This window comes from Hyperolius riggenbachi, chromosome 1, assembly GCF_040937935.1.
Source record: "Hyperolius riggenbachi isolate aHypRig1 chromosome 1, aHypRig1.pri, whole genome shotgun sequence".
NCBI classification, from domain to species: Eukaryota; Metazoa; Chordata; class Amphibia; order Anura; family Hyperoliidae; genus Hyperolius; species Hyperolius riggenbachi.
In genome coordinates, this window is record NC_090646.1 from 450,689,182 (window position 1) to 450,704,137 (window position 14,956).

The 14,956-nt window shown below is 45.3% G+C and overlaps 1 protein-coding gene across 1 annotated transcript in view; it reads right to left on the reverse strand.

Annotated features, from left to right (window-relative positions):
- The window catches only part of HSCB (HscB mitochondrial iron-sulfur cluster cochaperone), a 45,700-nt gene that overhangs the window by 3,782 nt on the left and 26,962 nt on the right, over nucleotides 1-14,956 (reverse strand). The window contains exons 4-5 of the mRNA XM_068238737.1: nucleotides 10,696-10,840; nucleotides 9,158-9,205 (exon numbers count right to left, since the gene is read on the reverse strand). Of these exons, the coding sequence (XP_068094838.1) occupies nucleotides 9,158-9,205; nucleotides 10,696-10,840 (193 nt within the window). The remainder of the gene's footprint in view (nucleotides 1-9,157; nucleotides 9,206-10,695; nucleotides 10,841-14,956) is intronic.

Genomic DNA, 14,956 nt, shown 5'->3' on the forward strand with positions numbered 1-14,956 from the left:
GCTTTAGGGCATACCACACACTTGCAGATTACTAATTTATTTTTTTCCTTTTTTTTGTGTTTTTGTTTCTCTCTTTTTTTTGTGGGTTTTTTTTTTTCTTTACCTGGACATATTTGACTGGCATTTTCCCCCTTCCTATATATTCATGTAACTTACAGACCCTCAAAGGAGCTCACATTTGGCATACCCCTATGTTTTTGGGGTGTTGGCGGAAACTGAATTTTTTGAGGAAAAAGAAAACACAAAGTAAGTTCAAAATTGAACTTTGGACCCTGCTGCTCCCATCTTCTGACTCTTGGATCTGCTTGACCCCTGGCTTATGGCCTCTGGCTTTTCTCTAATTCTGCAAGACATCCAATGGTAAGTTCCAATGTATTTGTTATCACTGTGAAGAGAAGTGATATATTCAAATTAGCCACATTTTGGATTTGTTATAACCAGGGCAATGTGAAAATTCCTTTTGCAGTGTTCCTTTGAGAAGGTAGCTCACAAAATACCTACTGATGAATAGCCCTGGTTGTTAGCCTTCTATGATGGTGTCATGTGCGGTCTTTGTTTGATTCCAATCTCTCCTGGGAATATGCAAACAATAGCTCTGCAACAATTAGTGCAAAAAAAAAAAAATAGTGCACATTGGATATAATTGATTGCTGCACACAACCATTTGTTACTAAGTAAGGTATATGTTGTATCATTGTAACCGTGATGAGCTGTAGAATACATTTTGGTGTGTTTTAGGACTGAGGCCTAAGTCATCAGATTTTTTTATAGTGCCAAAGTGAAAAAAAGATGTAAAAAATATCATTTTCCAAGTTATGATTCAATTTTAGCAAAACCGCAGAAGTCCAATTGTTTCAAAATATGTGTATCTCAGTAGGCCTGGGTCTCTAGTTTTCAGAATGGTGACATTTGTGACCTGTTTCAAATGTTCTGACACTCCAGGGGCTTTGCGAACAAAGAATGACTGTATTACTTTTGTTGCAAAAAATGGCCTTGAAAATTGCATTAGTGCTGCTCATGGTTAACAGAGTATTGTGTGGCCAAGAAGCTATCTGATTATGTGTATAGGGTATCATTTTCACCGGGACAAGCAAGAGAATAGTATTTGGGGTCTTTGAGAGATTAGGCATATGTGATGTGGTTTTGTTTTTGCAGCAAATGAAATGAAAAGCAATGCAATTGTTATTTTCATATACTCTGCACCAAACTAATACACTTGTAAAAAACACCAAAAGTGACAGAATTGAAAAGTGAATACTTAAATAGTTACCTTAGGGACTCAGCTTTTTAAATATGTATGTCATGAGGATGTATTACTGTTTTTTTTTTCAAATAAAGGCTTGTAATCATTGGTAGTGTGCAATGAGAAAACAAAAAACAACATAGAAAAAATGCACCTTTATTTCCAAATAACATATTGTCACCATACTATGTACTAGGGACATAATTTAAATCTTGTGATAACCACGACAAATAGGCAGATAAAATGTGTGGGTAAAATGTTCTGTAGCATTGTTCATTTTAAAACTATAGAGGCTGGAATTGGAGAAATAGTGTATTTTTTCATTTTTTCCCTCGTTTTTCTCTTTAAAATACATAGACATTTTAGTAGTTACTAAAAACAAATGTCACCCCCCAAAAGCCAAATTTGTGGTGAAAAAAACAAGATCTAATTCATTTATGTGTGATGAGTAGTGATAAAGCTATTAGCGAATGAATGAGAGCAGCGCTGACAGGGGAAAATTGCTTCAGTCCTTAACCTCCTGGGGGATACAATTATATCGCCCAGGAGGTGGCGCAGCACTATTTTCTATTTTTTTTTATTTTTTAAATCATGTAGCGAGCCAAGGGCTCGCTACATGATAGCCGCTGTGCAGCGGCATCCCCCCACCCCCTCCGATCACCTCCGGCAATCAAAGCAAACAGGAAATCCCGTTCAGAACGGGGATTTCCTGTTTGGCTTCCCCCGTCGCCATGGCGACGATCGGGATGACGTCATCGACGTCAACGACGTCGTGACGTCAGAGGGAGTCCCGATCCACCCCTCAGCGCTGCCTGGCACTGATTGGCCAGGCTGCGCACGGGGTCTTGGGGGGGGGACCGGCGCGGCACGGCGGATAGCGGCGAATCAGCGCGGAGCGGCGGCGATCGGTATATACACGCAGCTAGCAAAGTGCTAGCTGCGTGCAAAAAAAAAAAAATTATGCAAATCGGCCCACCAGGGCCTGAGAAATCCTTTGTGGCGGCTTACCCCGAGCTCAGCTCGGGATTATCCCCCAGAGGGTTAAGGTGAAAATAGCTGTGAGGCTGAACCGGTAAAAAAAAAAAAAAGGGTACCTGAACAAAACAAAACCAAAAAAAGAAAAAAAAAAAAAAAAAAGTGTCCAATTTAGGTACTTACCTAAAGCACTGTTCACACACATGATTTAAGAGGTGGCCAATAACGAACACCTCAGCTGATAATCCAGCATGTGTACGGCAGCCCCCAACCGATGGATCAACTTGGCCGGGCAACGGGAGAGGTCATTGTGCTGCCACGTATGCCTGCTCCGTTGGCCCTCCACCTCCCCTGTTGTCAGCTATACAGCTGACATTGTATCTGTACTGTGTTGGTCCAGCGATGTCGCACGTAAATTTCGGGTTTCGATCCCTGACGGACGACATCTGCCACAGGTGTGTAGGGGCTTACTGTCTTCCTCCACCTTGACATTCTAGCACCAGGACCTTCTGAAGCTCACAGACAAACCATTGTTGGTGGAATATAGCTACAATGCGCATGTGGCTTACGCCTGCACTGTAGCACGTTCCCAAAAAGGTTGTGTCCTTCCCCTGAGCCAAAGCAGTAGCACTGTGTTGGTGCGTAGGTGGCATGCTTGTTCTCATACAGAAGCGCGGCCACAAGCTTCAGAGTGTCCCAGCACTAGAGATGGCCCAAACGGTTCATCAGCGAATGGGAACCGGCGAACTTCCAGGGTTCGTGATCACGGAGAACCACAAACTTTTCCGGAAGTTCGATTTGCCACCATAGTGCATCATTAGGGTCAACTTTGACCCTCTACATCACAGTCAGCAGGCACATTGTAGCCAATCAGGCTACACTCCCTCCTGGAGCCACCCCCCCTTATAAAAGGCAGGCAGCATCAGGCATTGGACTCACTCGTGTGCCTGCAGTAATTAGAGAAGGGAGAGCTGCTGCTGCAGAGAGAGCTATAGGGAAAGCTTAGTTAGGCTCTTGTAGGCTTGTTAGATTGCTCCATGCTGATTCTTATTGCTAAAAAAGCACCCCTCAACAGCTCTTTTGAGAGCTAATCTTATTCTTGTGATCTATTTTATTTTTTGTTTGTGTGTGTGTCCCACAGACACTTGTGTTGCATAGACAGCCTTGGTAATTCCTACTGTGCCACTGCCAGGCCCAGCACATTCAGTTAATACCTGTGTGTGACAGGCAGCTGCACATTTGTAATCCCAATCACTGCACCTGTTCACTGTTCAGTGCACCTATTTACCTATACCAACGTGAGTGCACGCATTGTTAATACCACCAGTCATTGCACCTGTTCACAGTACACGTGTGTGTGTGTGTGTGTGTGTGTGTGTGTGTGTGTGTGTGTGTGTGTGTGTGTGTGTGTGTGTGTGTGTGTGTGTGTGTGGCAGCTGCACATTTGCAATACCAATCACTGCAGTGCATACCTGTAACCTGTTCAGTGCACTTACGTGAGCGCAAGCAGTGCAATATAACACCAGTCACTGTTCACGGTACCTGTGTGTGACAGCTGCACATTTGTAATACCAATCCCTGCATACCTGTTCACTGCATCTGTGTGACCGCACGCTGTTTAGAATACCAGTCCGTGCATACCTGTTAACTGCACCTGTGTGACAGCTGCACATTGTATTGCAATTCCAGTCCGTGCATGCCTGTTAACTGCACCTGTGTGACTGCACATTGTATTAGTCAAGTCAGTGCATACCTTTCACTTCACCCCCCCTCCCCGATATGGACAAAACAGGCAGAGGCAGTCCCAGAGGCAGGCCTCCCGGCAGGTCTGTTCGAGGTCGTGCTGACATGATTTCGTGCGGCCCTGGCCCAAAGTACAATGCTCAGAAGAAGGCATGTCCCATCAACTCCCAAGATTGTCAGGACGTGGTTGATGTTACCATACCAGCTGGTGGACTGAGGCCTTCCCAAAATTTGTGGCCATTGGGACACCGCAGTGAAAGATACCAGGCCGCAATTATTTCTCCAAAAAGGCAATACCCAAACTGTACCATGAAGTTGAGAGGCAAGTGGTGTCATCTCTGGCACACAGCGTTGGGTCAAGAGTCCATCTGACCATGGATGACTGGTCTGCCAAGCTCGGTAGGGGCAGGTACATTACTTACACAGCCCATTGGGTCAACCTGGTGACCGCTGGCAAGCAGGGAGTACGTGGCTGTGCAGCAGACATATTAACACCTCCATGGCTTGTGGGCAGGCCTGCTGCCACCTCCTCTCCTCCTGCTACATCCTCTTCGCTGTTCTCCTCCTCGGCTGAGTGGCAGTTCAACTCTACTGGTACTGCGATCTCCTCTCCAGCTACACAGCCTCAGCTCCCCAGGGCCTATGCTGCATGCCAGGTACGACGGTGTCACGCCATCTTAGACATGTCTTGCCTCAAAGCGGAGAGTCACACTGGAGCAGCTCTCCTGGCTGCTCTGAACAAACAGGTGGATCAGTGGCTGACTCCGCAACAACTGGAGATCGACAACGTGGTGTGTGACAACGGCAGCAATCTCATTTCGGCTTTGAATTTGGGAAAGTTGACACATGTACCCTGCATGGCACGTGCTCAATCTCGTAATCCAGAGATTTGTGTGTAAGTACACAGGCTTACAGGACGTCCTAAAGCAGGCCAGGAAGTTGTGTGGGCATTTCAGGTGGTCTTACACAGCTATGGCACGCTTGGCCGATATTCAGCGGAGAAACAACTTGCCGGTAAGGCGCTCGATTTGCGATAGCCCAACTCGCTGGAATTCGACCCTCCTGATGTTCGACCGCCTGCTACAACAGGAGAAAGCCATCAAACAGTATCTCTACAACTACAGTCAAAGGACACATTCTGGGGAGATGGAGATGTTCTGGCCGAAGTACTGGACACTCATGCTAAATTCCTGCAGGCTCATGCGGCCATTTGAGGAGGTGACAAACGTGGTGAGTCGCAGTGAAGGCGCCATCAGCGACTTGATCCCGTATGCCTTCTTACTGGAGCGTGCCATGCGTAGAGTGGTGGATCAAGCTGTGGATGAGCATGAACAGGTACAGTTACAGGAGGAAGCGTTGTGGGATCAATTCTCATCAGAACCAGATGTTTTCTCAAAACCTGAGGATGAGGAAGGTGTTTTGGAGGAGGCGGAAGAACAACCGCAGCAGGTGTCGCAGGGGGCTTGTGCTGTTCAGCTTTCCCGTAGTATGGTTCGTGGCTAGGGGAGGAGGAGAACTTAGCTGACATCACCGAGGAAGAGCAAGAGGAGATGGATAGTACGTCTGCATCCAACTTTGTGCAGATAGCGGCCTTCATGCTGTCCAGCCTATTGAGGGACCCCCGTATAAAAAAAACTCAAGGGGAATGAGCTGTACTGGGTGGCCACACTACTAGACCCTCGGTATAGACACAAAGTGGCAGAGAGGTTTCCAAATCACCAGAAGGCAGAAAGGATGCAGCACTTGCAGAACAAGCTGGCAACTATGCTTTACAGTGCGTTTAAGGGTGATGTCACAGCACAACAGAATAAAGGTACCACTGCCAGTGATCCTTCTCCCATGTCCACGCAGGCAAGGACAGGATGCTCCAGTGATCTCATGGTGATGTCGGACATGCGGACATTCTTTAGTCCAACGCCTCGCCTTAGCGCTTCCCAATCCACCCTTCACCAATGCCTCGACTGGCAGGTAGCAGACTACCTAGCCTTAAGTGTGGATGTAGACACTGTGTGCAGCTATGAACCCTTGGACTACTGGGTGCGCAGGCTTGACCTGTGGCGAGTACGGTCACAATTTGCCATCCAACTTCTGTCTTGCCCTGCCTCAAGCGTCCTGTCAGAAAGGACCTTCAGTGCAGCTAGAGGCATGGTCACTGAGAAGTCGCCTAAGTCACAACAGTGTTCAGTACCTCACCTTTATCAAAATGAATGAGGCATGGATCCTGGAGGGCTACAGCCCGCCCAAAGACTAAGTCAGTCCCCGCACACAGCATCTCTGCCTGCAGGCCGCTTGATTGCCTTCTCCGCCACCACAAACAGAGTCCAGGACTCCAGGCGGATTCCTGAATTTTTAAGGCCGCTGATAGCAGCGGCCGCTATAATAATTTTTCTGGTTCATGTACATGCCTGCCTAATTTTTCTGGCTGCACTGCGGCTGCAACAACAAGACAAAAGGCATGTACGTGTGTCAATTCCCCTTCGTGATCATTACCTTGCTGCGGTGAAGGGGCTTGCGTATTACAATTAAGCAATGACCGACAGCTATATGAGTGTCGGGGAGTGGCACACCAAAGATAATAGACAAGACAAGACAAATAACATTTATATTGCGCTTTTCTCCTTGCGGACTCAAAGCGCCAGAGCAGAGCAGCAGCCACTAGGGCGCGCTCTATTGGCAGTAGCAGTGTAAGGGAGACTTGCCAAAGGTCTCCTACTGAATTAGTGCTGGCTTACTGAACAGGCAGAGCCAAGATTCGAACCCAGGTCTCCTGTGTCAGAGGCAGAGCCCTTAACCATTACACCATCAGCCAACTGCATAATAAGGTAGTTGCTTCATTGTGGACAGACCAAATTCGATCAGCTGGACAGTCACTGTTCTGTCATTGAGCTACCGCAACCTGGCGACCATATGGGCTTGAAAACCACTATTGCCTGCACTCTCGCCATGGTGCGCACCAGTCCAGCATGGCCATCACAACACAAACAGCTGTTTGCGGTGCGTTGCACAGCGAGTTTGGTCTGTCAGTGTGAAGCAGTACTCTAATTACACTCCCTGATTGATGTATACACACGCAAGATGTTTTAAAGCACTTTAGGCCTCCAATTTAGCATGCAATGATTTCTGCCCTAAAAACCGCTGCTTTGCATCAAATCCAGATTTTTTTCCCCAGGACTTTTGGCGTATATCCCACTCCGCCATGCAAAAACTCAGATGGTAGACCCCTTGAAACATCTTTTCCATCACTTTTGTTCACAGTGGACAAACAGGATGCAGTAGACTAGAAAGAGATTGAGGAGTAGACTACACGGGAGGTAAGTATGACTTGTGTATGCTTATTTTGACTTTTAATTTTCAATTCAGGTTTTCTTTAACCCGTGATCTTAAAGGGGCATTATGGCAAAAAATTGTAAAATGTAAAGTATGTGCATACATAGACAAATAAGTATGTTTTTTCCAGAGTAAAATGTTTTTTCTCCTATGTTGCTGTCACTTATAATTAAGGACGTGTAATGTCCGAAACATGTCAGCGTGTGGTGTTGGATTTTAGCCTTTATGTGATTGATTTAATAAAGCCGGTTTGATCCTACCGACATTGTGCGGACCTCACTTTGTACACTTATAGTAGGTAGTAGAAGTCTGACAGAAGTGACAGGTTTTGGAATAGTCCATCTCTTCATGGGGTATTCTCAGCAAGGCTTTTATTCTTTATAAAGAATATTCCCTAAAAAGGATTTATACAAAGATGCTGGCCAGCTTCCCTGCTCCCTACACAGTTTTTTGGCAGTTGGACAGAGCAACTGCCATTTACTAAGTGCTTTTGAAAATAAATAAATCCTTGAGAATCCCCTATGAAGAGATAGACTAGTCCAAAACCTGTCACTTCTGTCAGATTTCTACTACCTACTGTAAGTGACAGCAACATAGGAGAAAATTAATTTATGGCTCATTTTACTCTTGAAAAAACATACTTATTATATGTTTTGACATATTTTAAAATGTTACAATTTTTTGCCATAATGCCCCTTTAAGGCTGTAATCACAGTGGGACGTTGTGTTTTAATGCGACGTTAAAGTCGCAACATGACTGCAACATTTTTAATGCGACTTTAACATCGCTCTTTGAATGGCCCATAGGATTAGCATTGCAGTGCGGTAAGCTGCGTTATAAGACTTTATAACGTGTGACCATAAAGTCCCACTGTGAATGTGACCTATAGGACAACTGAAGTGAGAAGAATATGTTGGCTGCCATATTTATTTCCTTTCAAACAATACCAGTTGCCTGGTAGCCCTGCTGGTCTATTTGGCTGCAGAGTGTCTGAATAACACCAGAAACAAGCATGTGGCAAATCTCATCAGATCTGACCTGATCTGCTGCATGCTTGTTCAGGGTCTATGGATAAAAATATTAGAGGCAGAGAATCATCAGGACTGCCAGGCAACTGGTATTGCTTAAAACTAAATACGGCAACCTCCGTATCCCTCTCACTTAAGATGTTCTTTGAGGCGGCTATGCTGTGTTCTTATGGCCCGATTTACTTTGGTTGGGAACACACTAGGCGATGCGTGAAAGGTAGCATTTTGTTACATTGAGTTTTTCTTTTTGCATTTGCATTTTACTGCAAAGCATATGCGTTTTATGGAAATCACTAGGAAGTCAACGGGAAGCGGAAATACATCAAACTTCGTAAAAAAAAAACACATTAAAAATGCAATACATCTGCGTCACCATAGATATTCGTTATGTGCATTTTAGATGTGTTTTGGAAAAATGCATTTTTCAAAAACGCACATTGCACAACGCGAACATATGCATTTTTATGCATCCCATTATATGCGTTAATGTTAGTGTTTACCGCAACACTAGCATTTCTGCCTATTGTGTTTCTACCCTAAAGCATCTTCTCATTATAAAGGCATTTCCAAGCAAAAAAAAAAAAAATTTAAAATCTGCTGCAGGATGATAAAAGACTGCAGTCTGCACCAGTTGCACCGACACACTGAAGATTGCTGAATGGCTAGATAATTAACAGTTTCATGCAGGAGCCTCGAGTGACGCACGCTGGTTTGGGTCACAATTCTTGGCCGAAGCAGTCTTTATCGTCCACTACGGCAGAGTTCAAACCAGCGTGTGTACATAACTCGCAGTTTAAGGAAACAGACCTTTTCACCTAGGGTAAATAGAGCCATTATTACCTTTCCGAAAGGCTTCTTGGATATTTTCAGTCAACGACTGGCAATTGGCTGCAAAAACATTAACAGTATTAGGCAAAAGCAAGAATGATCCCGAAAACATAGAAATATATATATATATATATATATATATATATATATATATATATATATATATATATATATATATATATATATATATATATATATATATATATATGCAAGTGTAGTTATCTAGATTAGATAGAGTTATCTATAGTTACCAATCACTGATGGCCCCCAGTTTGGGCTTCAACAGCTCTATAGCACAGGTGTTGAACTCTAGTCCTGGAAGGCCATAGCCATGCCAGTATTTAGGATGGACTGAGAAGTGGAGAAAGGTGTTCTACTTGATGAACCACACCTTTCCTGATTCAGTCCCATCAATTAATTTGAGCTGAGACCTCGGCCCTCGAGGACTGGAGTTCAACATCCCTGCTCTATAGTTACTGAAAGGGGAAATTCCAAAAAGTGTAAATTAGACTAGAATTTAAATAGGAAAAGCATATGTAATTTATATTCTTTGTCCTTCAATGGTTGTCAGAGGCAAAACTTTTGAATAGTGTACTTAGTCTAGAGCAGACATGGGCAAACTTGGCCCTCCAGCTGTTAAGGAACTACAAGTCCCACAATGCATTGCAGGAGTCTGACAGCCACAGTCATGACTCATAAAGGCAAATGCATTGTGGGACTTGTAGTTCTGTAACAGCTGGAGGGCTGAGTTTGCCCATGCCTGGTCTAGAGGGTTTTCAGCAGAGGCGGCTGGTCTGGTGAAGAAAATCTGCCTCTGATGAGGCGGCTTTGTAGGCCATTAAAACCACTGCATGCGTTGTATTGAGGACTAAATTCATGTGGTTTTCATATATAGACTATCATACTTGGAATTTTTTATGAATTATGTAAATAAAATAGAATTTCTATCCAATTTCAATGTATCCTCCTTTAAATCCTGCTCATTTAAATCCCCAAAATAGTGTCTGGGGACCATTTTAGGTCCAAGGTTGTGTATACCCAGACTAGTGTTGTTAGATTACACCGTGAAAATAGGATTGTATTTACATATGGTTCTTTGCAACCAGAAATAAGGTCAGGTGTTATGCAGGAGCCCTTACACCTACGCTCTAAGGCTGGGTGCACACTTAACAGATTAATGTGCGATTTCATTGTCACACTCGGGAATGGCACAGTGTTTGCGTCCGTTCGTGTTTCTATTCCGCACTTTAAATATCAGACAACTCTCTGCTTTTTCTGCACGATGCACGCACTTCAATAGAAATGCACCTTGCCGCAATCCAAAACTATTGCAAACGATTGTGGAAAAACTGATATGGAAAGCACTGCAGCTGTTGGGAACACAGACTGATTGTGGCGCAAATCCAGCAATTGCGTTCTGAGAAAATATGACGCACACTAGTGGGAAATGAGCACCGTGATTTCCATGTAAATCGCAGTGCTCTTGTGATCAGCAGATCACAGCTAGTAGAAAAAGACCTTAAAGGATTTTGTCTACTTTAAATTATTACCTTGTACTAAATGTTCAATTTCTTCAATTTCAGCATCAGTATTTGCCTCGTTAAGTCTTTCACTTATTTCTAGGATCTCAAATAGAAATGGAGAAGCAGTTCCACCTTCTGTCCCTTCTGTAAATGTAATGCCATGAAGACATAACTAGAGAAATGGAGTGGAAATATAAATCAGAGAATACAGGGAGTTCATATGTAATCCACTATCTTTACATTGCACCATGCTGTACAGACGCATGGCATAGTCAAATAATAGTAAAGGTCTACTTCCATTATCTCCAGATACAGTTTTTCTCTGCATGCGAGCCAGAAGAGGAAAACGCTGCCTATTCAAATGCCAGCGTGCCATCCGAATGGCTTGTCAGCATGCTGCAGTTTTCCGTAGCAAGTATCCAAATCCCTATATGCAAGGCACAGCTATTTATCAGCGAGATTCAGCATACAATATAAGCACAAAACTTTGCAATATATCCATGCAGTGTATCATGTTTCCAACAGAGCCAATGCCTACTGGGTCTCAGAGTACACTCAAACAATTATTACTACAAGTGGAAAGGTTATTAAAGTGGTCTGAAACTCTGACATACCATTCAATGAAAGTGTTGTCCTACTTTTTTATTACTCATGCAGTTATCATATTTGCTTTTGTGCATAAGTAATATTGTCTGTTTACAAATTACAAGTTTCCAAAGTGTAGTTTTTCTTACTCTGAAAGCTGGCATTGCATTTTTATTATTTTTCTATTAAAACTGCTTTTTATTATATATTAAAATCTTCTAATGAGCTATTCTGAACACTGTGTGTGCCTGAAGCAGAGACAGTTTCTCAGAGTGTTTGTTTACATTCCAGTGTTAGTATCTTTTTTACTTGTTAAACACAAGGGTATCATTATCTCCAGTTTGGATGCGGATTTGAAGCTGAATAGCAGGAGAAAGTGCTGTGTTTAAGGCTACTTACACACCAAGACGTTGCGTTTTAGGGGACGTTATGGTCGCATAACGTGCCCCTAACGCAACCAACGCATGGTGGTGTTGAAGTTGGACGTCAGATTGAGCTGCGTTATGCAGCTTTCAAAGCAGCCGCTCCAGGTTAGTGATAGGAAGTCCGGATCTTTTTAAGGATTCTGATCATTTGAATCGAATCATTGAAAAGATCTGGATCTTTGAACCAAATCATTTAAATCATTTTACTAGGGAAGCAGACTGGGTGAAATGACTAGCAGGACAGGACTTTTCCTGCACTGTACATTCTGTATGTTACTGTTTCTTCCAGACAGACATCCACTGTGAACCGAATCTTTCATTGTGATGATCCGGATTCGACTCACAAAAAAAGATCCGGATCAAATGTTCATGATCCAGACAACACTACAGTCCTACCACAAGTCTCTGCAGTGCAGTGAATATTAATCAGCCATGTGGCTGGCAGCAGAGGAGGTGGGGAGACCTCCTCCTCCAACATTACTGAGCATGTGCAAGCAGTCTAACGCTGCTTAGCCCAGTATAACGTACAGCATGCAGCACTTTGTTTAAACGTGCTGCGTTACTATGTAACGCAAAGTGGGAACTGTGAACAGCACAATTGATTTTACAGTGCTGTGAGTTAGGATGCGTTACTGGCTGCTGTAACGTGGGACTTTAACGTCCCACTGTGAAACCAGCCTAAAGGGACTCCGAGCACCTCTCATGGGTATGCCTTTAAGCCAGACGACTTCCAACAAAGTTGTGCTATGACCCCTCTGGAGGAGCCTCTTGCAATGGCCATGCGTGTCACTTCTTCTTCCTGCTTTATTCAGTAATGCACTTCTCTAACAGAGAAGACAGGGGTGACCCGGAAAGTTATATCATAGCCAAGATGGCAGCCGCAATTTTTAAATTGAAATGAAACGAAATCTATTTGGTGTAGAATAGCGGAAAGCTACAGAAAGGTATGCATCTTTAACCTGCGGCCGCGGCGGCAGCCCCAGGACCGCCTAACGCCGATTGGCGTAAAGTCCTGGGGCTCCGTTTTGTAGGAGATCTCGCACATCTCCTGCTTGGTGGGCGGAGCGGAGCTCTGCCTTCAGTCTTCGAGCGGCGAGACTGTTAGGCGGCGAAACCGCTATCTAATCACTGGTATAGCACTGCGATCAGCACGGCTGTCCCCTCCAGAGGCACAGGGGTGATCGGCTATCATAGGCTGAAGCCTATGACAGCTGATCACGGGGATTGGCTGGCAGGGGGAGGGAGGGAGGGGAATACATTAGTTATATTTATAAAAAAAAAAAAACACAACCCACACCCCACACTTTTTTATTAAAAAAATACACAAAAATTAACAAGCAAATAAACAAACATCTGGGGGGGGGGGGGGGGGGGGGGGGGGTGATTAGACCCCACCAACAGAGAGCTCTGTTGGTGCGGAGAAAAGGGGGGGGGGGGGGGGCGGAGGGGAATCACTAGTGTGCTGTGTCGTGTGGCCCTGCAGCTTGGCCTTAAAGCTGCAGTGGCCAATTTCTCAAAAAAATGGCCTGGTCTTTAGGGGGGTTCAATACTGCAGTCCTCAAGCGGTTAAGTACTTTGCAGTACTGGTCGGAGTCTTAACCACTTGCCGACCGCCTACTTCATATTGGCGGCGGCAAAGTGGCAGCCCCAGGACCACGTAACGCAGAATGGCGTCAGGTCCTGGGGCACTGTTTAGCCGGGGATCGCGCGCTGGGATACGCACGCATCCGCCGGCAATAGGCTCCGCCCACCCGCAACGTCAACCCGCCGGCCAATCGGAAGCGCCGGCGGGTTGTTAACCCGACGATCGCCGGATAGGAAGCGTATAATACGCTTTGTAATGTTTACAAAGTGTATTATACAGGCTGCCTCCTGCCCTGGTGGTCCCAGTGTCCGAGGGACCACCAGGGCAGGCTGCAGCCACCCTAGTCTGCACCCAAACACACTGATCTGCCCCTCCCCTGCCCCCTGATCGCCCATAGCACCCCTCAGACACCCCCCCCCCCTGCCCACCCCCAGACCACTGTTTGCACACAATCACCCCCCTAATCACCCATCAATCACTCCCTGTCAACACTATTTTTTTTTTTAGTCCCTAAACTGCCCCCTAGGGACTCCTGATCACCCCCCCACCCCTCAGATTCTCCCCAGACCCCCGCTCCCCCCCCCCTGTGTACTGTATGCATCTATCCCCCGTGATCACCTGTCAATCACCCCCTGTCACTGCCACCCATCAATCACCCCCTGTCACTGCCACCCATCAATCAGCCCCTAACCTGCCCCTTGCGGGCAATCTGATCACCCACCCACACCATTAGATCGCCTGCAAACCCGACGTCATATCACCTCCCAAGTGCACTGTTTACATCTGTTCTCTCCTCTAAACACCCACTAATTACCCATCAATCACCCCCTGTCACTGCTACCCATCAGATTAGACGTCTATCTGCCCCTAGGGCACCCAATCACCTGCCCACACCCTCAGACCCCAGCCCTGATCACCTCGCCAGTGCATTGCTTGCATCTATTCCCCCCACTCACACCTTGAGACACCCATCAATCACCTCCTGTCACCACCTGTCACCCCCTAACACACCTACCCATCAAATCAGGCCCTAATTTGCCCCGTGTGGGCTCCTGATCACTCGGCCAAACCCTCAGACCCCCTTCCGATCACCTCCCCAGTGCATTGATTGCATCTATTTTCCCCTCTAACCACCCCCTGAGACACCCATCAATCACCTCCTGTCACCCCCCTAGCACTCCTATCCATCAGATCAGGCCCAATACAATCTGTCATGTAAGAGGCCACCCTGCTTATGACCGGTTCCACAAAATTCGCCTCGTCATAGACCATCTGTCATCAAAATTTGCAGATGCTTATACCCCTGAACAGTCATTTTGAGACATTTGGTTTCCAGACTACTCGCGGTTTTGGGCCCGTAAAATGCCAGGGCAGTATAGGAACTCCACAAGTGATCCCTTTTTAGAAAACAAGACACCCCAAGGTATTCTGTTAGGTGTATGAAGCGTTCATAGAAGATTTTATTTTTTGTCAAAAGTTAGCGGAAATTAATTTTTATTGTTTTTTCACAAAGTTTCATTTTTCACTAACTTGTGACAAAAATAAGATCTTCTATGAACTCACCATACACCTAACGGAATACCTTGGGGCGTCTTCTTTCTAAAATGGGGTCACTTGTGGCGTTCCTATACTGCCCTGGCATTTTAGGGGCCCTAAACCGTGAGGAGTAGTCTAGAATCCAAATGCCTCAAAA